The sequence below is a fragment of the Schistocerca gregaria genome, chromosome 8 (assembly GCF_023897955.1).
Source record: "Schistocerca gregaria isolate iqSchGreg1 chromosome 8, iqSchGreg1.2, whole genome shotgun sequence".
In the NCBI taxonomy this organism is placed as follows: Eukaryota; Metazoa; Arthropoda; class Insecta; order Orthoptera; family Acrididae; genus Schistocerca; species Schistocerca gregaria.
The window spans coordinates 212,796,554-212,823,463 of NC_064927.1; the positions used below are offsets into that span (position 1 = coordinate 212,796,554).

The 26,910-nt window shown below is 43.1% G+C and overlaps 1 protein-coding gene across 1 annotated transcript in view; it reads right to left on the reverse strand.

Annotated features, from left to right (window-relative positions):
• Positions 1–26,910, reverse strand: part of LOC126285115 (substance-K receptor-like) — a 271,274-nt gene that overhangs the window by 235,719 nt on the left and 8,645 nt on the right. The window contains exon 2 of the mRNA XM_049984438.1: positions 2,260–2,408. Within this exon, the coding sequence (XP_049840395.1) occupies positions 2,260–2,408 (149 nt within the window). The remainder of the gene's footprint in view (positions 1–2,259; positions 2,409–26,910) is intronic.

Sequence of the window (26,910 nt, forward strand, 5' to 3'; positions counted from 1 at the left end):
GAGCGTCAGAACAAGTAGTTGGTTGACTGCGAGAGCATCGTCGCCTATTGAGGTGGTTGGAAAATGTACTATGATATTGCTGCTCGTGTTGGTCAGAATATCAAAACTGTCATCTGAATCTCGATACAGTGGTTTGAGAAGGGGCATACTCAATGTCTTGCCGGATCTCAACGACTCCACGTGGCTAGCGCCCGAGAGGACAGATACATTGTTCGCTCAGTCAAGCAGAATCGTAGGTACATATCAGGTATGAGTTGGGAAATGAGCTTTTTTGTAGCAAAATAAGTGTCAGATCGAACGCTGCATTGATATCTGGAGCACAATATTCTAAGGCCCATAGTCAACGTCTTTCAGGACCTAGATGACTAGGACTCAAGAGGACAGGAATATAGTTCACCAAACCCAGTCGTATCTTAGATCATAGCTTGTTTACAGAAAAAGAAATATCGATTCGAACACTGCTACGATGTCTGGATCACCAGGAACTATCTGCATGCCGATCACAGTTGCGGCTTCTGTTGATGCGACAGCAGAGTTAGGAGTACTCACTGTGTTGTGCCCACCAGTGACACTGTACACGAGAGCTGCACAATTTCGTCCCTTCAGACGAGTCTCACTTAACGAACAGTGTAATGATGCGATGTGAAGGGATTGCAAGAAGAACGAACATTGCTGGATTACATTCGTCATCAACAATAAATTTCTTTTATTTCACGTCTATGGCCACAAACTTGCAAGTTCCCAGACCACCGGTTTCGGTCAGCAATGACCATCTTCAGATCTGTTGTGTAAAAAAGATGTCCTAAGATAATGGAGCCAAGTGACATCATCAAATGCTAAACGTCGCTGCTTGTAAGACATCCGTCATCGTCATATGGACGCATTACCTGGCATAATTTCATGGTATGCACTTAGGTACAGAACACATCTCGTTGATATAAGTAGTATTTTATATAACAATTCTTACTTTTATGATGTATTAAGGACGGTGTCTATGTCCTATCCTCATCGTTCAACATAAACGGAACTAACAAACCTTTCGAACTTCATCTGTCTTGTTACTCTTTGTTGCACTCGGGTTGACACTTGGTTCAACGTTACAAGTTTGTGAGCCAAAATCTGACTGTGGACACGCTGCACGTTGCCGCGAGCCTATCGTACCGGATCTGCCATTTGCGCCTGAGGACTACATCAACACCTACATCAGCAAACCGCAAGCCAGCTGACGGTGTTTGGCGGAGGATACTTTTGGTATCACTAATTGATTCCTCAAGCCCTGTTCCACTCACGAAGGGTGCATTAGAAGAATGCCAGTCTGTATTAGCTCTAATTTATCGATTTTTTTTCGTGGTAGTTATTTTGTGGGATTTATCTAGGGGGAAGTAATATGGTCTCGGACTCGTCCCGGAAAGTACTCTCTCAAAATTTAAATGGTAAACCTCCTCTCCGTCATACAGAACGCCTTTCTTATATCGTCTGCTGCTGGAGTTTGTTGAGGATCTCTGTAACGCTCCTGTACCGGTTAAACGATCCCTGTACGAAACACGCAGGTCATCGTAGGATTTTCTCTACCCCTTCTACCATTCATACCTGGAATGGGTCCCAGATTGATTAACAATACTCAAGAATAGGTCGCGAGTCTTAGTGTAGTCATTTACATTAGTCCCTCGCCCAACGAGTAACACGATCGCTATCAACAGCGTCATCTCGATATACCTTCTTTGAACTGCTGGAGTTTGTTGAGGATCTCTGTAACGCTCCTGCACCGATTAAACGATCCCTTTACGAAACACGCCGCTCTTTGTTGGATCTTATCTATCCCTACTACCATTCGTACCTGGAATGGGTCCCAGATTGATTAACAATACTCAAGAATAGATCCAGAGTCTTAGTGTACTCATTTATATCAGTCCCTTGTCCAACGAGTAACTCTATCGCGATCAATAGCGTCATCGCGATATACCTTCTTTGAACTCTTATGATTATGTCAAACTGTCTCTTTCTTGCAACTCTGATCTATATCACAGTATTTTGCTTCCGACAAGCATCAAGTACAACATCCATCTGATGAATATAAGTGGGAAAAATGTTTCTTTGACGTAGAATAAAAGTTGGATTATATAAAAAGTTTATTTTTTATATTTTTAGTTACCTTTCATACTGTACACACACATTGGCTTTCTTTCCTGGAGTTGCAGTGTTAATGGCACATCGTGTGGTGACGACAGTAGAGGTCGCTAGGTGCGTGCCGAGACTGACCTGAGAGGGCTGAGGATGGCGCGGTGTCGGTCTACGGCGATGGCGGTGAGCGTGAAGACGCTGACGTTGACGCTGAGCACCTGCACGAAGGGGCAGAAGGCGCACATGAAGTGCGGCAGGTTCCAGCGCTGCAGCAGCGCCGCCTGGAACTGCACACACCAGCCGGGTCACAGGGGGCGGCGCCCGGTGCAGGCAGAGGAGAGGGAAGGGGTATCGAAGCATGTTGTGGGTGCTATGTAAAAGTAGTTTTGATGCTCTTTGTTTTGGAGTTTGTCACCAGCTAACACTCCTCATAGTCGTTCGATACAGGACACTTATATTTAAACATCTTTCCACAATGTTTAAACCGTTTGCCCGAACTTAAGTGATATGCGGTGCCAATAAGCTACTGTGGACCAGACGTGCGCTCACCATTTCAAGCTTAAAAGTGTACATCAGTCATAGCAGAGGGTGAAAGTGATGAAAGTTGATGAAAGCAAGAGTACTGCTTTCTGTGGTGCTAATTTAGCTAATGCACTGCCATGCATACCGTAATAAAGAAGTATGATAAATATTAATGGATGTATTCTAATCCTACTGGAGTTAACAGCTCGCCGCAATATATCTGCTTTGTTATAGCAAAAAGCAATTTTTAAACTTACGAAGTTAGAAAGACAATGGGAAGAATGAAGTACGAACTGCTCGAATATTCGCTCTGTTTGCCAGATTCTCAGGGTTCTAACAGTTAAACAAGCTTTATAAATACAAAGCGTTCGCAATCTCGTGAAGTGATTGTGGAATCCATTGCTTTCCGCAAAAGAGCATTTTTCACTTAAAACACAACTCCTTGCCGTTACTCTTTCTAAGTATCCGTGGATTTGCCAATAGCTATGTGAAAGTCTAGAAGAAATTATTTATTTTTACTTACTAACTCTTCATAATTACAGCTATTATCGGGGGATCTGACAAAGGCCATATAACTACTATTTTTCTAGACAATAAAAAATGTACATATTAATTATTTACACGTTTTACATGCAAAACACTGTAAAAAATGAAACTACTGCAACATACTATTGAAATTACAATACTAATGAAAACACTGTTAAAACCTGAAAAAGATCACAAAGAAAATTGCTGAGAAGGAACGTTTCCCGTTACAACTGCTTCAGATGTTCGACCATCGAACCTCATTCCTACTTCAAATTTTATTCAATGTAAACTTAATTTTTTTCATCGACGTATTTTGTAAACAGCGAGAACTGAAGTATTTATTTGCTATATGTTGCATTTACATACATAGAGCATCGAACGAAACACGGCTACTCCAAATCTTTCATCAACACCTTTAAACATGAAACAAGGTTTTTGCAACGTTATGTCACGTAAAGAAACGTAATTTCCGATATTTCGTAGTTATTTGGAACCCTCTCCTCTAGGAAGGTAGTCATATAGCTATGGTTATTAAAAGGTCCTCACTGTATTTATACAGCGCGCCTGTGTGGCCGAGCGGTTCTAGGCGCTTCAGTCTGGAACCGCGCGACCGCTACGATCGCAGGTTCGAATCCTGCCTCGGGCATGGATGTATGTGATGTCCTTACGTCGGTTAAGTTTAAGTAGTTCTACATTATAGGGGACTGATGACCTCAGATGTTAAGTCCCATAGTGCTCAGAGCCATTTGAACCATTTTGTATCTATACAGTCATTTGGCGTTTCCGGAAAAGACACATAATCAGCTACAATACTTATTTTGGAACGTACAGGGTGAGAAAAACGCTAAAACTGAAAGGGACTGACTGAATAACCATGAACAAATACTTCGAGGACTAGGAAACGCCATAAAACTTGAGGATATAACAAGAATGAAGAAACTATCCAAGCCTCTAGATTTGTTCCTAAGAAATTGCCTGCAACGTAGAGTAAGTGAAGGCAGCACTGTAGGGAAGATAAGGAGACGTAGAAGAAGATTTAAAGCACTAGAAAATGGACGAAGTTATCAGAAAATCGAGGAAGAGGAACAGGTGGGGAGGAATGGGGATAACGGACAGGCGATACCTGTAGTTAGATGCACCAAGGAACAAACTCACGTGTTTCAGCAATAAATCCGTACTCAAAAATACTAATAGAATGTTCAAAAATGGAGCCAAAATCTTATGCGCCATGCGTTTTTACTTCTCTTTCTGTTTAGCCATAGCTGTAAAACCTGAAACTATTGCAGGAAATATTATCACAAATTCCTTTTTGACGACCGTATTCCGTTGTTGACAGCTAATATGTACTCATAACACTCTCCCATTCTCGTCCTACTGAATGCTAGTTAGAAATGTAAGTCGTTCCACAAAGGAAGTAGTTCCTTAAATTCCTCTAGGAAAAGCTATTACTAGCATCAACCATTGACAAAATTTGTAAGTCATTTAGGGATTATGACTTCAGAAGTTCGATGTGATATCTTCAACCACTTCCCAATTGCGCTTGCCATCAAAGCATAAATAATAGACTTCATGCAACATTCGGTATCGTCCCGCACCATTTCTCTGAAGTCAGCTACAGTCCGACTAGGACAGTGTTTCCCAACCCTGATGATTACAGTGCAATTTTGTGACAGGTAGAAACTCAGGGTTCGATTGTTTTTAAAACATTGTTACTAATTACAGTATTTCGTAAGACTGTACTATCGATTACATAAGTTAGCAATAACACTTTTCTTCAAATACTAGCGTTCATGCGTGATAAAATATATGGAGACTACACTTCGTTGAGCAAATGAAAAGAATAACGTCTCATTCGTATTTGCTAGCCACTACACATACTGTGTACTTGGTCGCATTGTTGGCACTGATTGAAACATGCACATGACACATACTTAAATATCTGATGAAAATGTATTCTCTGAGCTGTTCACTGAGTTGACAAATGCCATAGGACATGGGTATGCACATATGCAAATGGCGAGGGTATCACATACTCAAAAATGGCAATGCATTGGAAGAGCCGCCAATTGTACTCAGGTGATTTACGTGCAAAGGTGTCTCTTGTGATTATGGCAGTACGACGGGAATTAAGAGAGTTTCAACTCGGCACGGTAGTTGGAGCTAGACGCATGGAACATTTCATTTCGAAAATCCACACGCAATTCAATAATCCGAGATCTGCAGTGTCAGGAGTGTGCAGAGAATACCAAATTTCTGGAATTACCTGTCACCATTTTACGACCTAGAGCAGCAGCGTTTGCTTAGAAGTGACAGAGCTAAAAGACAAGCAGCACTGCGTGAGATAACCACAGACGTACGATGGACGTATCCATTTGCACAGTGCGAAGAAATCTGATGTTAATGGGCTATGGCAGCAGAAGACCGACTCGAGTGCCTTTGCCAAGAGCATAATATCGCCTGAAGCCCATCTCCTGGGATCGTGACCATATCGGTTGGACCCTGAACTACAGGAAGACTGTGGCCTCGTCATCTCAGCCCATATCTCAGATGGTATGAGCTGATTGTAGGGTTCGAATGTGGTGCAGACTCGACGAAGCCATGTATTCAAGATGTCTACAAGGGACTGTGCAAGCTGGTGGTAGTTCCATGTATGGGCTGCGTTTACATCTAAGAGACTAGGTTCTCTGGTCCAATCATTGACAGGAAATGTTTATGTCCGGCTACCTGGAGACCATTTATGCACTTCATGTTTCCAAACGGCGATGGAACTTTTATGGATGACATTGCTCCACGTCGCCTGGCCAGAGTTGTTTCCAGCTAGTTCGAATAATATTCTAACTAGAGCGAAGGCTTTGGTCATCCAGATCGCTCGACATCAATTCAACCATACATTTGTGGGACACAATCGAAAGTTCAGTTCACGTAGAAAATCCTGCACCGGCAACACTTTCACAGTCGTGGACCGCCATAGAGATGGAATGATTCAGTTGTTATCCGGAGGACATCCAGTGACTTGCTGAGTCGCAAAACAACGCTACCTGTGTAATGACTACTGCTCTGCTATACGGCCTACACGGTATTTACATATTATATGTTTTATCCCATCAATCCATCTGCCAGAAGAAGCAGCTAGTGACTACTGGCTCCGAAAACTTGCACATCTTTTAAATGTGGTTTTTTCCTGCCTCCACTTGGAGGGATATTTTTTTATCTATCCATATTATACACACATCAAATAAGTTTCGCATCACCCTGGTTCCCTGAACTCTTGAAGATAGACGTTAACTGTGGATATTGTATCACAGACACAGTCCCTTTGACTGTCATTAAACCCGCCCAGATATGTAAATAACCGTACATTAGCAGTGCCTATTAGACGGAGGGGTTCAACAGCCGATCAGTTGCAGATCAGTTCTAGTCTTTCCACCATGAATGGGTTAACGGCTCGTGTTTTCTGTAGTTCAACCCTGCCTAGACGGTTAACACCGCGGTTAGATCGCATCTGTATTTTTATTTTGTGCCAGGAAGGGCTCTCAACAAAGAAAATGTCCAGGAGTCTCGGAGTGAACCAAAGCGCTGTTGTTCGGACACGAAGGAGGTACAGAGAGACAACAACTGTCGATGACATGCCACGCTCAGACCGCCGAGTGCTATTACTGCACTGGATGATCACTACCTACTGATTATAACACAGAGGAACACTGACAGCAACGCCACCAAGTTGAATAATGATTTTCGTGCAGCTACAGGACGTCGTGATAACCGCGCGCAATAGGCTGCATGATGCACAGCTTCACTCCCGACGAACATGGCGAGGTCCACCTTTGCAAAATGGCTCTGAGCACTACGGGACTTAACATCTTTGGTCATCAGTCCCCTAGAACTTATAACTACTTAAACCTAACTAACCTAAGGACATTACACAACACCCACCTTTGCAACCACGACACCACGCAGCGGAGTTCAGATAGGCCCAAAAACATGCCGAATGGACAGCTCAGGATTGACATCATGTTCTCTTTTCCGATGAGTGTCGCATATGGTTTCAACCAGACAATCGTAGGAGACGTGTTTTCAGGCAGCCCAGTCAGCAAGGTGGAGGCTCTCAGCTGTTTTGGGATGGCATTATGTGGGGCCAACGTACGCCACTGGCTGTCATGGAAGACGCCGTAACGGCTGTAAGATACGTGAATGCTATCCTCCGACCGATAGTGCAATCATATCGGCAGCATATTGGCGAGGCATTCGTCATCATGGACGACAATTTGCGTCCCATCGTGCACATCTTGTGAATGACTTCCTTCAGGATAACGACATCGCTCGACTAGAATGGCCAGCATATTATCCAGACATGAAGCCTATCAAACATGCCTGGGATAGATTGAAAAGGGCTATTTATGAACGACGTGACCCACCAATCCCTCTGAGCGATGTACTATGTACTCCGCATCGCCGTTGAGGAGTGGGACAACCTCTACCAACAGTGGCTTGATGAACTTATGGGTAGCATACCACCACGAATACAGGCATGTATCAATACAAGAGGACCTGCTACTGCGTATTAGAGGTACCGGTGTGTACGGCAGTCTTCACCACCACCTCAGAAAGTCTCGCTGTGTGGTGGTGTGAATACATTCTGTGGTTTTCATGACGAATAAAAAGGGCCGAAATGATGTTTATGTTATAGATTTTTCTGTACAAGTCCCGGAACTGTCGGGAGCGAGGAGATGCTAACCTTTTTTTGATTTGTGTATTTTCAAACGTTCGTTATTTCACTTTGTATCCACACAGTGTTCGCAAATCAGTTCACTACGCTGTTTTTCGTGTTTTCACTAGTCACACGCTTCGCAAGTGCTTTGGACAGCGTGTGTTGGCGGATAATTCGTGCAGATGACAGTAAAGTTCCTTTTGTAGTTGTCAGATTGGTATTTTATGAATGTCAATGTTTTTTGTTAGCACAACAACATCTTTTGGCGCTGCTGCCAGTGTTATCGTAATAATTATATTTATTAGTGGTTATCGTCAGACACAGACCATTAGCTGTGGTTAGACACAAATCATTGGCAGTTTCTAACCTCCCATTTAATGCGGTTAAAGAAGTAAATAGTTCATCAGTTACGAGATTTACAGGCACTAAATACAGTGCACACGCTTTAACTTTGATGATTTTAAATGTAAGTGCAGGGATGTGATTCCAGCAAGGTCAGTTAGGCAGAGGAGAAGTGCAGAGGAAGTATATTTTGTAACAGGTGTGTATCCTAAATGTTAACAATTAACGTTCTTTCCTGAGACAGAGTTAAAGGTAATAATCGCGATGCACTGAGAATTGTTTCATCACTCAATAAGAAAAGATTGTTAGAAATAAGCAGTAACAATTTCTTTATTGAGTCATTAGTTGGTGGTCAAAACATTTACAAAAACAAAATATCGTTCATCTTTCTACATTTTAATAATAAGTGGTCGGGGGTGGGGGTACCATCTGACTTTTGATTACATTTAGGCGGTAAGGGACAGAAAGGGAGCAATAACCCATGAAAATGCTGCCGTTAACCGCACAACACAAACGGCTGCGTTTGGCGTGATGCCGTAACCGGGGAGCATACACTGTTGACAAGTGGGATCGCAGTTACGGCCGTGTTTCTGGGTACATTACGTGTTGGCACCTCTAGTGATGTGACTGTATATCCATCCCTGTCAAACATGATCGTTTTGGTGCTCCGAGTATTATCGTGTGATTAGGCATAAAGTTGCATAAGGGTGCTGACCTCCAAATTTTTGAATAAAGTCGATTCACCGGACGTCGTCATTGTCTATGAAACACACGAATGGGAAGGAAAGGGAGTGAGTGGGAATGCAGTGGCTTCCAACCGCATAGGGCATCGTGAAAACGCAATGGCGGAATTTGAAAATTTTTGTCGGATTAGGACTCAAACTCGGCTTTAATGAAAGGTCGCCTTAACCGCTTTTTTTTTATACTTATAGGTAATAATTACATTCTCCTACCTGGGACACCCCAACTGGGTGGGGGATCAAGCAAGGCACTCCCTAAAAAATTTGCGTAATATGTTCTATATCTCGGATGTCTCATAAGCTGTGAGTGATGTTCCTGTAATAAGGCCCAGAAGTCAAGCACATTCTTACTGCCGTCTCGGAAAAGATAACGCACAGTCAAACCTCGAATCCAAGTCAGTGCGTTTGTCTTTGTTCGGGGATAATATGTCCTATCTGGGAGAAGTAATGTGCGTGGTTCTACTGTTTGCGGCCCCACCCGAAGGAGGAAGGCGATCATTTTTTTGACCAAACACCATACGTCCGCCGAAGGACAGCATATCAGGCGATGCTCCTCTGTGTCTATAACATTGCACTGCGGACACAGTGGCTCGTCCGCCATACGAATTGTATGCAACCTGGAACGAGTCACGTATTTCCCATTTACCACCTGATACCACAGTGCGCGCGTTCCCGTATCAAGGTGTGGATGGTGCACTGTACGCCATACCACTGACCACGTAACTGTTGGTTGGCGGCGCTCCACGGCATTGTTCGGCCGTCGTCGAGTTAAGATGTGATATATATCACGTGCCGTTGCCGTCCTGGTAGTCGGTAGTTCCATATGTACATAACTGTGTTCCACAAAAAAGGTTCGCATATGGGTAAGCGATGGTGAGATGTGAGCCACCGCTACCGGAGCCGAACGCGAAGGTGGAGCGAGTTCGTCTATCAAGGTGCCCGTCAGACATGTCTGGTGTCGTGTCCACATCTTTATCATTGTGGTTACATAAATAGCCACTGCTCGGTCGCGTACGTGGACTAGTCCAAGACCTCCACGACTACGAGGAAGGGTGAGGGTTTCGTATCCTACCTTAAAAAGCAGACCCGTGCTCACAAAATATCCTAGTGCCGCCAGGATTCGCTGGGCCAGCACCACCGGCATAGGCAGAACTTGTGCCAGGTGGGGGATGCGAGAGGCTAGATAAGTGTTGGCAAAGGTGACCCGTTGTATCATATCCAGTGCCCTTAACCTGTGACTTCGGACACTCGCACGAATTGTTTGCAGAAGATGTCTGTAACTCAGTGCCGCCGTGCGTCGAACGTTTGTAGTGAAGATAATTCCTAGGCATTTCATCTTGTTGATCGGCTGTAATGGTGCTACACTTCCTGTCGGGAGTCCTCTCCCGATGTTCATCGCTCCCGACTTTGCCATGTTCAGGCGACTTCCCGTAGCCACACAATACAAATTAATCCAATGCAAGGAGGCTCTTGCCTCGTCTCCTGACCGTGCTAAAAACACTAGGTCATCTGCGTATGTTCGGCATATAAACTTGTTGTGCCTTATCGTCATTCCTTGGAGCCGATTCCGGAGCCCGCAGAGCAGGGGCTCGACAGCGATGGCATACAATATCGTTGACAGTGAGCACCCTTGTCTGACCGATCGTGAGATGGTGATGGGCCCCACCAAGCGTCCATTGATGAGCACTTTGGATGCGGCTCCGTGGAGTAGTCTCATAACGACGGTGACAAAACTTTCCGGAAACTTCATTTTTGTCATAACGTCCGTGAGATAAGCATGACTCAGCCTGTCAAATGCGCGATCGAAGTCTATCGATACCAATACACCCCGAAGACGACATGTTGATGCCAGTGCGATAAAATCGCGGTAGTCACTGAGTGCCGTTTGTATATTGCTGTCTCCTCCTAGATGGGTTTGGTCGAGTGAAATCACTTGGCGTATTACGCGTTTAAAACGTGCTGCAAGTATCCTGGCGTAGATCTTGTAGTCGCAATTAAGAAGGGTCAGTGGCCGGTAGGCCTGTATCCCTGTGCCGCCAGATGGTTTGTGGATGGGGATGATCATTCCTTCCACGAAGGCGGGTGGAAGAGGCACGTTGGGAGACATCAATTCGCAGTACATGGCAGTCCATCGTGGAATCATGAGATCTTTAAATGTACGATAGAACTCTAACGGAAACCCGTCGGGCCCCGGCGATTTGTGCGACGCTCCCTTATCAATCGCTTCCATTACGTCGTCAACTGTGATTTCACCTGTTAACTCCAGGTTGGCCGGCTCGTCGAGACACGCGGAGAGCGTTCGTCGGACCTCCTGAAAGGCTGGCTGATCGTGTTCCGCTTCTTCATAGAGATGACCGTAGTGTTCCACGAAAGCGTTGGCAATATCTTTTTGCGTTGTCATGCGGCGACCATCTGGCAGTACGACCGTCTGTATTAAGGTTCTGCGGCTACGTTGTTTTTCTCTGATAACGTGATACATCGACGGTGATTCTCCACGGTCTCGTTCAAAGGCCCTTGCACGGATTGCGACTCCCTCCAGACGGCGGCGCGTTATGGAAATTATTTGGGCCTGTGCTCGTTTTATACCGGCTCGACGCTCCTGTGAAGGTGCTTGTACAGAAAGTTCGCGGAGCATCGTGAAATAAAATTCCGTCGTGTGTCGCCTCCACATCATCTGCTCCCTTCCGTATGCAATTAAAGCTCGGCGCAATGCAGGCTTAACGCATTCCAGCCACCACTGCAACGTCGTCGGATATGTCGGGAGGCGTCGTTCACACACGTGCCAAGCATCTTCGACTATGCGTCTGCACTCAGGTTCCCTGAGGTGTGCTGTATTCAGTTTCCAAACACTGCGACTCCTCCAAACTTGTTGACGACTCAGGGAGACCGTGCAAATATATGCTATGTGATCTGAAAAGGCGACAGGCCACAATTCCGCATCGAGGATCGTAGGTTCGAGACGACGTGTTACGTAAATGCGATCGAGCCGACTTGCAGAGTGACTCGTGACGTAGGTGTATCCACGTCTGTCGCCATGTATCTTCTCCCATGTATCAATGAGATTCATGTCCTGTATGAGTTGTCGCAGCTCCGGGCATGAAGTATAACGTGGGTGTTGATCCTTTGGTGCGAGCACGCAGTTGAAGTCGCCTCCAAATAAGACATTTTCATACCGACCTAAGAATAGTGTTGCAATCTCCTCTGCGTAAAATCGGGATCGGTCGCGCCGTCTGTCGGACCCCGACGGTGCGTAAATGTTAACGACCCGTACTCCCAGCACTGTGAGAGCCAGTCCCCGCGCTGATGGCAGGTACACCACGTCCTCGGCTACTATGCCACTACGTAGAAGTATCGCTGTTCCGCTGCCGCCGTCGGTAGTAGGTGTAATGTACGTATCGTACTCATAGAGGTCAGGGAAGCTCTCAACACATACTTCCTGCAGCAGAACGATGTCGACGTCTGACGCATGCAACATGTCTCGTAATAACTGTAATTTTACAGGCGTTCTGATCGTATTAATATTAATAGAGGCTGTTCGATATGCCTGCCGCTGTTCCTCAGTGCGTAAAGCGCACATGAGCGCTTATGTTAATTTGTGTGCTGCTGCCCGGTGACCTGCTGTCTGTGCGTCAATCTTCATCTTCTGCGCGGTTAACATCCGGTGGACGCAGCACTCGCCATTGCGGGTGCGTCGTCAGTGTGTGGGTCAGCATCGGATTCGTCGGCCCAGTTACTGTGCTGGAGGTCCAGCTCCCGTCGCGTCTCTCCGGCCGGGCTGACCGAAGGCGGTGGCGTTGCTGCGGTGGGTGGAGGGTCTCCTTCCGTCGGCTTTCCGTCCGGTGTGTCTGTATTCAACCCCTGTCTAGCGTGATTCGCGTCGTACTGCTGTGTGGGGGGTAGAACCTCCCGTTGCGCCTCCGGATGCACTGTATCGACGTTACACCCAAGATCGTCTGACATGGACTGCAGTAAGCAGGTATCCGACGGCGCTAGCCGTCGTTTCTTGTGGCGTTTCGGCGACCGTTGTTTGCGCGTGTGCGCCTCCGTATCCGAGTGCGGAAGTGACTCCCGGTGCTCAGGGACGAAAGCAGCTGTCGGCACAACCGCAGGATCAATTTCCATATCTCCTACCTATCCTTTCCGCTCGGTTAAGGGCGTCGTCGGCGCCGGAGCGGCAGAAGTGTGCGTCGTTTCGTCACTGGAGGCGGTCTCTGCTGCAGTCGGTTGCCGTAAACTGTCAGGATTCTGTACCTGGTCATTCTTCGGGATGGGATCTGTTCGGAATGCGTCCGCATACGTTAGTGGCAGCTGCGTCAACGTGGACGTAGGTACAGGTTCGCCATTTGGAACTTGCACTATCCTCCGCTGCATACATTCGGAACGCACGTGGCCCTCTTTCCCGCATCCTGAGCATGTTTTGGGTTGTCCATCGTAGATGACTATAGCTCTGCATCCGCCGTTGAACAAGTACGAGGGTACATGTTGTGTCAGTTCTATTCTGATTTGACGCACCCCATTGAGAAGGGGGTAAGTCGTGAAGTTGGACCATTTTTCCTGAACGTGGCTGAGCACTCTTCCATACGGGCGTAAGGCGTCAATGACCAAGTCAGACGGAACCTCGAAGGGAAGTTCGAAAATGCGTATGTTTCGTAAGCCCAGTCCTGCATGATCAATAGTTACTTCTCCAACATGTCCATGAGAGTGACGAAATTTGAGTCCATGTTTAGTATCTCGGATGATTGTGTCACATACTGCATCGTTAATCAGCTTGACGTAAACGACACTGCTCACTATGGAGAGGTGGATTCCGATAAGTTCGTTGTAGTCAAGTTTAACTTCGTCTCGTAGGAACCTTTCTATTTTGTAGGCTTTCGGTCTCGCATATACATTCGAAAAACTAATCTTGAGAGTCGACTTTCGGTATGCATGTGCCATTCTGTATTGAGTCGTCTAAACGCGCGAGTATCCGAAGAGGTAAACAACTGCGCGAGCGCGAACTACTCCGGCAGGGACGTAAACAGACGTCCGTGCCGTAGCACCGCCGAAGGCAGACTGCTTCGGCCATCTGGACATGATCCCTTAGAAACCAAAATTCTAGTTTATCGCAGCTGCAATGCAGCGTTCCTCGTCCATTAACGTCTACTCGCAAATTATTCATTCCTGTAGGAGTTCGGACAATATTGGTGCATCCGCACTGAATGTAATGTCATGGATCTGTCATGCAATCACACGTATATGCGAGTAATATCTGTTCTGTCGGACATGTCAGAATCGAGGTATTTTGACCAAGTTTTTCGACAGAGTTAGCTCTCTGTCTTCAAAAAGTGTTTCTAAAAAAGTGACAAAATTAAGATTAGTGTTTCTCTTCTCTTGGTGGGATTAATTCACGAAAAATATATTCCAGAACTCACTACATCGTTGCGGAGTAGATGTTGTCCTGGTTTCAGTCTATTTTACTGGAGTTGGGGATAATTTGTAAAAGATTCAGATACAGCAACTTGCCTTGCATATACGTAAAACGATCCATATGAGAATAGCCGGATAATTTTTCAACCAACTCTACGTACTGTCAGAGTATGTCTGTTGTGTTACATAGGGACCAATTTGTATTGCATAAAATTTTGGTTTATAGTGTAGTTTACAAAAGAGTTTTCATCTGAAGCAGTCGATTAGATGTACGTGGTCGCGAGCTTGTAATCAATCTTAGACGGACAATCAGTGCGGATATTTCAGTAGAATCACATAACGCAAGCGGTGGCTACAGATCAGGATGGCACCACAACGCCTTCGCCTTTTCGTGGAGTCTGTGAGGAGAGCCGCCGCTGTCGCCATGAAGAATACTACCTGTTACAACGGAGCTGTCTAATGGCTTTCTAAACTCGAGAAACTGTTGCAATATTGTAGATTGTTCACCTCTGTGTCACAGTTGCCCACCCAAGCCTAGGCGGTATTCATTGTCATGCACTTTGTATTCCCAGCAAAATTTCTCCTACTCTCTAGGACCATAAAAGTGGAAACCACAATATTTTACATTGAAGGTATTATATAATTGCGTCCAGTCTTGCATGTGTCTTGCATCTGGGTTTGTGTAATATTTTCTTGCGTGTTGGATTACATTGCATTGGTGATTCCATTTACAACAAAAAGACACCTTGCACGAACCCGGTTGTCTGTCTGGATGTGAACGAAAGTTGTTAAAAATTCAATTCATTCATATTTCTGCATTTCTCCTCTGTCCGTACCCATTTGTTTGAATTTCGTAAACGTGGCGCTACGTGTGTGTTGTATCGATGGACCAAAATACAGAGCCATTGTGCAAACGCAGCATAGCACAATATAATCAGGAGGCGTACGAGAGAGGCAATGTCACAGCTTCTCTTCTTGCTGCATAATCCGATAAATGTCAAATATACGTATTCTAATCACAGAGGCTCTTTAAGTGCGTGTTGTGACCTATCGTGCGACTAATGCAAATTGTCAAGTCCCAAATCCAGATAACTTCACAGTTTTCTTCAGAGAAGATATATTTTTAAAAATTTTCTTTTAAATTTTCAGTTGTTAGCTACGTCTAGATTTATGTCTACAAGTAGTTTCTTGAAAACACTAAACATCCCTAAATAGAAGAAAAAAAATGTGCACAAAAATTTATTTGGTATAGTGTAGTGTTGGAAGGAAGCACATATTCAAGGGAAATGGAACACTTACCAAGACTAGCAACAATCTACTCAAGAGAAACTGTCGGGGGAGCATATACCAAGTTTTGTGACTGGATCATGATACGATAACAGACCACAAACACCCATAAAGTGTTTCTCCGTATCACAGTATTCTGAGGATACATTCTTTACATTAGATATATTTATTCTGCAACTCACTAGACAAACTGAAGGTCTAAAGGAGTGATCTTTCAGATTTATGAGCACAGACACTAAAGATGCTACCAGTTTATTTTTGTAATATTCTGTTCCACGATATTTTGAGAGCAGGTGGCGGGCTGTCACGGTATCCGGTTCCTATTTGAAACATTGGGTTAAGAGTTTTGGGTTTAAAATGGCCCAGCCATTAGAACATCAGTCTCACTGTAGCTACGCTACCGTGTATAAAGCACAGTTTAAAAGCCGTCCACGTAAATTGGGCAAATGGATTGATTCCGTTATTCCAATTAGGCTGAAATTAATGCTCGGCTATTAGCATCATTTGTATATGCAGCCTTCGGATATTTCGTGCAAAAACCGTCACCCTCTTTCGGGTTTTATGTGCAAAAACTCTTAAATAGCTCCGGAGGGAGAGAGGGATTGACTGTTGAAATTTGGTCTACCAGTCTATCGACGTTTAGTTTAAGACGAGTTTTAACTGTTTGTATTTGAACATATACTTTTTTTCTGGGATGTTCTAGGATTTTCACTTCTTTTCTTGAAATGTGTGTTCTCGGTTTAAATTTTGCACAGAGGTAGAGAAATGTATAATGTCAAAGGAAATTTTTTTAGACACTAAACTTTATACATTGTCGACGTGTGATAGTTTAAAATCGATGTAAATGTACCCTGATCTCATGTGATTTGAATACACGGAAATAGTTTAAAGCACATATCATAAATACATGCGTTCTTACGATAAAACTGGACACTCGCTTTCAAGAATCTAGCTTCATTTCGATTGTACGCGCAAAAAACACTTCTCATTGTCAGGTTTCTTGCGTGCCCCAATTCTATATGTCAGACTAGTGCGAATTGGTTCAAATTTCTTTAACAAAGTAGAAGGTACATGTCATAAATGGTCGTCCTGTTGTTTTGTGAAAGCTTTACCCGTTTCCATAATTACCCTTCTTCAGCTGCACATAACTTGCATGCAAATATTACGGTTATTATTAACCGTTTTTCAAAAATATTTTATCGTTCATGCCTATCATTGTACGAAAGGGTATACTGCTTTATTAAGCGCTTAAAGCTTTAGCGATAACCACACAGGCAACTAAACAAACTCGAAAATTTCTATAAAAATAATTGTCAGAAAAAGGTCGCCTTGTTTTCTAACTATCAGAAAATGTGTTAGTGTGTTTACTTCATAAATTACTGTGCTATCTTGCAGAAAATTTCGTGCAAAACAAATTTAAGTACATTAATTTTCTTACAGGAATAAAAATCTTATAGCAATTAGTGCTACATACATTGCTTCGCAATTCTTCTGCTAATTTCAGCCAGTCGTACGCAGATTTAATGCGGATTCGTCGTCACAAATTTCGAGTCAAAAGTATTCACGTGAGTTACTCTAGAGGTGGTTTATGAATTTTCTGTTTTTTTATCAGTGTGTACTTAAATTACGCTAAGACAATAGATAGTAACAAGATATAACCTATTCAGTAGTGTATTATTTGTTCCGCGAATCATTCCGTTTGCGATACATACGCTTTTAATTAAGTTTATGTATCTGATACGGTAATATCGAAAATTTATCTGGTAATATTATCTATTTACATACATTATTATCAACTTCTCAAGTACTAAATGTTTCGTTCGGTATTTTATTTAAGTTTTCTGCTATTTCGTTGACCGTGTTAAGCTTTTATTGTTACTTTCCATCTGTTACTGTTTCAGTTTCATATGTAATGAATAAAATGTGTGTAACCTCTAAAACTAAAAAAAAGAAAATTAGAAAACAAAAGAATATAAAAAAGCAAAATAATAAAAGATTTAAACACGTAAATAATAAAACCAAACCTATCGATGGCATGTGACCTTTGCGTGGTGGTGATTGTGTGCTCTGAGGAACACAGTGGGCTATACTGCACAGGTTCCACCAGACCACGCAGGTAACCTTTGGGGAGATAGACTAACGATGCTCAACTTAAACACCATGTTTAGTAAGACAATATAAAAATCTATATCCGATCACTCGTCGTCCGAGTCAACATAAATCTACATCGGATGCCAAGCAATGGTGGTGTAAAGTCAGATTATGGTAGAGTAAACGTTTTGAACCAGAATAGAAGTTGCCCCTATCACAGCTCATAAATAGACAAATACGTCTTAGGCAGACGTAGATGATGTAGGTGAATGGAACAAGCTTCTCGTCTTGTCTGGCAGCTTCAGTGACATTAAAATCAAAACATTTTAACATAATCGCGGTATTCTATGAGATAAACCTAATTACCTAACGCAGTGAGCTCTGTTATTTGCAAGGCGTTGCCACACCTGCATCTTTCAGTTTGTAGTTCATAGTCTCTGACTCTATACTCAAAATCCGTAAGACTCGCCAGTCATAGCACACAATACGTTTACGGAGGAGGAGCGTACATTTAACAGCCAAAAAAGTTGGCAGGTGAGATAAAATTTCTGGGGTGCAATTTGTTCCTCAAGGGACATAATATTTTTTTTCTGTGTGGGGCTGCGAGGAGGACTGATCTTTTCCCAGAGAGGAACACTTCTGGCTCAAGCCTACTCCCTGTTACGTGTATGGTGAGGAGTGTAAGAACAAACAGTACGGATTTTTGTCCTTCAAGAGTGTGGGCTGCATTTACAATAGCAACTATTATGTCATGTGGGATGATTTTCTGGGGTAATTCATGAAACTAAGCAAAAGTTTTTAGAATGCAAAATCATGTAATAAGAATCATTTGTGGTGTAAATTCAAGAACATCATGTAGAAACCCATTCAAGGAACACTATATTCAGTCCACTGCTTCTCGGTATATTTATTCAATAATGCAATTTGTTGCAAGGAATATATCTCTAGCTCAATTTATAGTTTCAATACTAGAACAAGAACAAAGACTTAAAATCACTTATCTTGGTCGAAAAAGGTGTCCAATATAGAGGACGACACGTTTTCAATAAACTGGTAGCAACCATAAAAACTTAGTTTCTCATAAAGCAAGGTTTATACAAAGTTTCAAACACTTTTTTATTGGCAACTCCTTCTAATCTATAGATGAATAATCTTACCAACCACTGTTAGAACAGCTTAAGTAAAATGTTTGTTGGGTATCAGTTTTGACAGCACTTGGTCACAACAATCGAGATTAGGTATTTTGTGTATGATAAATTTGTTGAAAGTGCATAACACATACTGACGGTGTATCAATTCTGTAAATATTAGCAGTTCCAGTTTATTACCTAATTTGACAATATCCTGACAAATGATCAGGGTAGTAGATATAGTATTCAAATGCTTTATTTTTTTATGCAATCCTTTCTGACATGTTCCACGCCCACGAGAATCTTCTCATTTTCTGGCCTATGGAACGAAAACTGAATGTAATCTAATTTAAAAGATATTCGTCTGGGAGGAATATTTCACGTTGTGTGTACCATAGTTACAAAGATTATTTTCAATGATATTATGAAAAGAATTTACAGTTCGATAGCCCACTAAGTGAAGAAGGCCTCATTGCAGTGGTACCGGTTAAACTATACATAAGAGTAAAATGAAAATTGATAGGAATCCTTTAGGAGAAAACAGAGGATATGTTACAACCTCTGTGCCAATCAGATGCAATATCCAGAGAAGGGTTCACCAATGTGGTTGAGGAGGTTTGAGCTGGAGATCTAGAGAAAATACAAACAATGGTAATCTTAATGGGAATTAGAGTGCATTCAGGAGACAGAGAGAGACACATAACAATTGGTTTCACATACGAAGATGAGAAGGTTGGAATCGATGAGGTTCGAATTCCCGTGGTAACAGACGATATAAGAATCATGACGAAAGACATGATGAGAACAGGATGGATAGTGATTTTTTGGAGGTGGGGTGGGACGGGAGGGAAAACTAGAGAAGAGTTCATGCTGGGTCCAAAAGAAACTCAAAGAGTAGATGGGTCGGTAGCAATAAAATGGTTGATATAAGAGGACTGGGGAGACTTGAGACCAGTCCTTTTAGAAGAAGACGAGTGTAAAGTTAATGAGTCAACCAATCGTAGACGTTGAGATCAGTGGAACTGAGGCAGTTGAGGTCGTTGACACGGGTGATGAGGTATGTGGCACTACAGAGGGACTTTACAAATGAATTGTGAACGGAAATGAGTTAGTGGTATTACATCTGGAGGGAGTTATGCTTACAGCAATTCTTGGCAAAGAGAGTAAATCGGGAAAGAATCAAGTGTTATTAGAAGTGAGAATTCAGATGATAATGTTGGAGGTTAGCGCTATGGTTTTACCAGTTCTTCATATTGGCGTCATAATACTAACTAGTCTGTTGGAGACCATGCAGCTCTTGTAGATTTCGAAAATAGCAATATAACTATTGCGGTAAAGAGTACGAAAAATAGATTTGGCAATAGTGTTAGTCCTTTAAAAAAAACCGGTGGGAGATGATACATGAATGTTTTCAATGGGAAATATGTACAGGAGCGAAGGAGTAAGGAAAGCAGATTGAAGAAGAAGTGACCGATGATGAGGCAGAGGATAATGCAGGTTACATTATCTCAGTGGAAAAAGATAAGAGAGGATATGGAAAATTTGCTTATAAAGTATCAAACACTATTTCCCAGCAAACCGGGATTCGTGAGAGGACAGTCTTAAGAATTTAAAGTTAAACCGCAACAGCCGAGTAAGCTGAGACGCCACGATATTGTTCCCATAAAGGAATGCTATAGAGAAAGAAATTTAAAGTACGCAGTATTAAAAATTATACAAGGTGATCAGAAACAGTGTGAAAAGAACTGTAAGGATGCTGCAGGGAGGTTGTGTTAAGAAATAACTGTTAAGAAAAAAAATCGATACGTAGTGCAGTTTACGAGTTATTTAGCATTGAGGTTGGTCAATGCGTTGTGCCGTTTCCGAGCTATTCAGCACTGAAGTTGGATAATTGGGCCGTTGAACTCACAAATTCTAGCACCTGCACTTGCAGAAAAACTGTAATTAACTGATATTTGTGGGTCAGGGAGTGAACACCTGTGTAAATGCTCATTAGCAGTTAACATACGCCTTTTTTCTAAGTGTAAATTTTAATACATGTAGTCAAAAGCTGTTTGATCGGCTTGAACATCCAAACTGAAAAACAAGTTTGGTGATTCTGTCTCTGGAAGGCTGTTTGAATTTGTCCCTGCGACGACTAGATGGCATAACTTCAGTTTCAAATAACTCAGAATCGGCGGGATGCATGAAATGTTTTTCGTAACAATCATTTCTCATCACAAGCTCCTCTGCGACACCCTCACAATCCTTTTCAGACTGTTGGAAATCGCCCTGTAGAGAAGTCGAGGAGTTAGTAGTGCAACCCTTTTGTGTATGCGACGAAAAACGATGGGTTGGTTAGGGTGACATTAGACGCGTTCAAAATAAAATAACTGAACCACACAACGACAAGCTGGAAATACTGGAAGAACTGTCACAGAAATCTGAGTGTACTAGCAAACTGTCCATCCTGATTTGACGGCCGGCTGCTCGCTGATTCAGTTCTCACAAAAGTGCTGCCAACGCACTGCTTTCGTGTAGCCCTCCAGCAATTAGCTTAGAGTTCAAGGTAATGCTGGATTTCGTACCAGCGGCGGAGTTATTAGGTAAGAATACTGTTTAAGTGGACTACACCGTTATGTCTGCCAGTGATTGGCAAGAGCATAATATGAAGTTTTGTACGGCGTTAAGCGAAAGTCCTACTTTTCAGAAGAGTAGCCAGCCATTTGACTGTGAAGTATTGTATTTATCTCTTGTACTTTTCAGTTATATCGTTTACGCCATTGTCTAATGCAATGTTAAAAGTTTCTGGACCATTGCTAAGCCATATATATTAAAGGAGTCCAAAGAAGGTCATCTGCAAGTGTAAGAGGGTGTAGATGACAAAGAACGTCTCACTTTTTAGTGCAATAAAAAAAGTACCATCGAGTCATAAAGGTTCGCTAAAAGTGTGACGATATGTTGAAAGATGCTAACATGGGTTCTGATGGGATGATAGTCAGACCGCAGAAAGTGAGAGCAGAAAAATTAATTTTGTGTACATTAACTAACGGAAGACTATGTTACTGATGATTACCAGCAAAGAACTCTGTTTAAAGAAAATGTTTTCAAATGTTGTACTTCCTGCTTAGGAAACTAAATTTAAAATATATCCTTTCCTGCGTTACTACGTATCAATTGTTTAACCATGTTTCAAGAGATGATGGGTATAGACATTTCTAGAGCATTCGTAACGAAATTCTAATATTAAATGGAAATTCATAAACTGAGATTCAGTAAGGTTTTGATACTTACGCAGAGTTTAGTGATTTTTGGTATACCTCTAACCAGATCATTTAAAGGAAAAGACAAAAGACTTTTGTTTAGAATGGCTTATGAATACATATTACATCCGATATGAAAGCTGCAAAGGAAGATTAAGTTTACTGCATGGAAAAGGAGGAGCAAAGCACACAATGTACAGGATACTCCTATGACCTACAGCATCGTCGCTTTACTGTTCCCAAATTTGGAATTATGTTTGGAAAACCGGAATTTTGAAACGAAAACACCGAACGTGATGTATGAGGTGTCCTTTGTTTTAAGGGGTGCAATATTTACCCACAACCTATCTTTATTGGAAGCCTGCAGCCTGTAGGAACACGCTTCCTACGGAGGCAGAGGTGGCATCAGGACCATCATGAGAGTGGACAGGGTAACGAGAGCCTTGAGAGCGGATGTTACCTGACAGTAAAGAGGTAGGGGAGTCAATAGCGTTCCGGCGCAAAATGCAGAATCTACTTTATTAAATGTAAATGTTGCAGGACTTGGGCCTCCCGTCGGCTAGACCGTTCTCCGGGTACAAGTCTTTCTATTTGACGCCACTTCGGCGACTTGCGCGTCAATGGGGATGAAATGGTGATGGATAGGACAACACAACACCCAGTCCCTGAGCGACCGGGGGCTGACCATTAAACAGTAATGATTAAAGTCATTTTTTGACACAGCTAGTACTAGGAGGAAGGTCATCACGGATTCACTGCAATAAGTACGCTATGCAGTAAACTAGTTAAATCATCAAACAAATAAATACTGTTAACTTACCGAAGTAGGGCAACGAAGTGTTATGATGAAAGCACGAGATTATGTCAGCGCTCCAGGCTCCCAAGTCAGCGATAGAACGTACTCTGAGTTTGCACATACTTCGAGTCGGCGACAGAATGTGTTCAAAAAATGGTTCAAATGGCTCTGAGCACTATGGGACTTAACAGCTGAGGTCATCAGTCCCCTAGAACTTAGAACTACTTAAACCTAACTAACCTAAGGACGTCACACACATCCATGCCCGAGGCAGGATTCGAACCTGCGAGCGTAGCGGTCGCGCGGTTCCAGACTGTAGCGCCTAGAACCGCTCGGCCACCCTGGCCGGCAGAATGCCTTCAGATAATGTTCAGATATGATATTTGGCTTATCCTTGCTCTCGGAACATACTAAAAATTGTGAACTGTTACTATTTTATGGTGCTTACAAATAAACGCGTCGTAACGACATCCCAGGAACTCTTTCCTAGAAACTAGCTACCCACACCTCTGATTAGATTTTCAGATTGGTTGCTGTCATCTTTTGAAGAACGCAATTCCCTAAAAGATCTGATTTTGAAGACATGATATACGAGAGCTTCACACATTACAGGAAGGAGGAAACCCTACGCGCCAATTCAGTACGGTAACCAGAGAAAGTATCATCTTAACTTGTAGACTCTCTGTGGACAAGGCTTCACTAGTATATTGGACAACTACACAACTTTCTACGGAATAGTGACTGAACTGAGAAATTTGTATAGAGGTTGAAATACGCGAGGGGATTCTGTCTACGCAATCTAAATTTATATTTTCCCGGAAGGTGGATCGGGAGAAATGGTCACTTATATTAGCCTGCTAGGCTCTTTAGCACTTAACTGTGAGGATCCTTCAAAGGTAACGTCTACAAAGAAAAATACGGAGAACGTACGAATCAATGGTTTGTGTTATAAATGGTGATACCCTCTTTAAATAACGCCAACATGACGTCTGATGAAATACGGTGGTGTAGTCAAGAAAATTCAAGAGTGTATTCACGTCGGAGGCGGAATTCATCAACATTAACCGTTAACTGTATCGTTTTCCTTTGGTTACCATATTTTGTGGATATTTTTTGTGTTAAATTCCACGGCTGTTTCTCAGTGAGAAAAACGGCACGCGTTACATGAAAGGTTTCTTTTTTAATAAATCTACCTCCTGAAACATCCGATATCCCAGATGTCCTGTGGTATCGCATGAATGCACCACAGCTCTTCATGTTATCCGTTCCCTCATGATTTTACAGAACTTATTGCTACAATTGCTTTTTTACCGCTACAAAGATGAAATAAATTTGTCTAATCTGACTCAGAAAGATTTATGAAAACTCCCTGGTAGGGGAAACCACTTAATATTCACTGCGCTGTAAAGCTATATAGATAATGGGACAGAGTTGAATTTTTAGTAAGCTCGACGTTGTACATGAACCTAACCGAGCCTAATTATTGACACTTGAAGCGTATGTGATTGTCGAACTTCGTTTCGAAATCGTTAAATACTCTTACTCCTCCTCTGAAAATAAAGAGAACATATGACAATTGCTATAGGATACAAGGGTGTTGAAAACATCCGGTATCAGTCTTCAAAATGCCTCTTTATTAGATCGTGGATGAGCGGAGGTATTGCCAAGCCTGCTTCTTATCAGAAGGATGGGATTATCCCCTTGAAACGGGAAGAAATAATAGTAATGGACATCATGTAAGTTTATGTCGCAGAGCAATTTATTGCGTTAAACAAATTTAAATTGAAAAGGAATGTATATGGGATATAATAAAAACGAGGTGGAGCCCTATAAACAGAAATTTGTACCTTTATTTCAAAAGTACTGTGCAGAACTTTTGGGACACTTGTCACAATGCAACACAGGGCAGAGAGTGCTGACACATAAAATTTTGTGGGCGTGTAGGGAATCAATCAGGAAATTACTGCTTGACGTCCTAATCCGAGGTAAATCGTCTGCTTCTTTTTGACCCACAAAAAATGGCATTATCGAAGGTTGGTTGGATGGTTGATTTGGGGGCGGGGACCAAACAGCGTGGTCATTGCTCCCATCGGATCAGGGAACGAGAGGAAGGAAGTTTCTTTCTAAGGAACCATCCCGGTATTTACCTGATGCGATTTATGGAAATGACGAGGAACTCTCATTAGAATGTTTGCAACTGCTCCTTGCTCTCGTTTTCTGTACGGGCCCTTATGCTATCGCGTAGCGGATTGCCATTGGGGATGAGCTGCCCCGGTCGTCGTGATCTGATACTTTGCGGAGCGTGGTTAGTATTTGTGAGTATCGCTGTGCATTCACTGTTGTCCATTGCTGCTGCAAGTCGATAAGAAGACAACCACTTTAGTTGTGCGGACAGCCTTGGATTTTTGGGTGGCCGCTTCCACTGGAGACTTTGTCGTTTGCACTTGCATTCGAAGCGGTGACACCTTGTCCAGTCTGCAGCGGCACTTAGCGGCAGAAACTTATTCCCGTCCTTGGCAAGCCTCGCAGATATTTCAGACAGTCCTATTGGACATGCTGCGGATAGTGTTTGTACAACGTGAGGCTCCCGCTTTGTGCTAATATCGCTCTCGTCTAATTAATGGCGTGAACACTTCCGATGCTCTCTGGCAATAGTTGCTGCCGTAAAGTGCCACTCTTAAATAATGAGAGCATCCATCTGTTGGACAATGGCATCGGTAACTCGGTGTGACCTTCACGTCCGCGCATCGTAGGGCTACGACAAGGGTCCTTCATTGAATTTCTTGAGACACGACTTCACCGTTTCAATGTACATGCCGTGCTCTCCGTACACTTGTGACATTATTCCATGAATTTCCTTTTCCTGACCCCTTCCGCTGTCAGCAAACTCACTACCTGATTACAGTGAGATGACAAAAGTAAAAAATCTCCTAATATCGTATCGGGCCACGTTTGGCTGGGCGCAGTGTATCAAATCGATGTGGCATGAACTCAAACAGTCGCTGGAAGCACACTGCAGAAATATTGATCAATGCTCCTTTTACAGTCATCCACAGTTGCGAAAGGGTTGCCGGTGTAGGATTTTGTGCACGAACTGACCGGTCGGCTATGTTCCACAAATTTTCGGTGGGATTCATGTCGGGCGATTTGGGACGCCAAATCATTCACTCGAGTTGTCCCGAATGTTCTGAAATGATGCACTGTCATCCTTCAAAATTCCATCGTTGTACTCGAACATGAAGTCAATGAATGCTTGTAAACGGTCTTCTAGTAGTCGAACATCCATTACCAGTCATGATCAATTCAGGACCAAGTCCAGTACACGTAAACACTGCCCACGCCGTTATGGAGCACCACCAGAATTCACAATGCTGCGTTCACAGCCTGAGTCCATGGCTCGTAGCGCCACATTCGAACCATACCGTCAGCCCTTACCACCTGAAATCGGGACTCACATGATCAAGCCACGGTTTCCCAGACGTATAAGTTCCAGCCGACATGATTATGTGCACAAGCGAGACGCTGCAGGCGATGTCGTGCTGCTAAAAAAGGCATTCGTGTAGGTCGTCTGCTGCCAAAACCCATAAGCGCCAAATTTCGGCACACTGTCGTAGAGGATATCGTAGTCATACATCCAACATTGATTTGTGTGTTTATTTCACTTAGTGTTGGTACTCTGTTACCACTGACAACCCTATGCAAACGCCGCTACTCTTGACGTAAAATAAAGGCCGTTGGCCAGAGCATTGTCCGTCTTGAGAGGTATTGCCTGAAATGTGTAGATCGCGGAATACTGAACTTCCTACGATTTCCTAAATGGAATGCCCTATGCGTCTAGCTCCAACTCCCATTCTGCATTCTAAGTTGGTTGATTCCCTTCGTTCTGCTACAATCACGTTGGGAACATTTTCATATGAACAAAATAAGTACAAATAGCAGCTCCGTCAGTGCACTGTCTTTTTATGCTTGTTCACTGTGTACACGATACTGCCGCCAT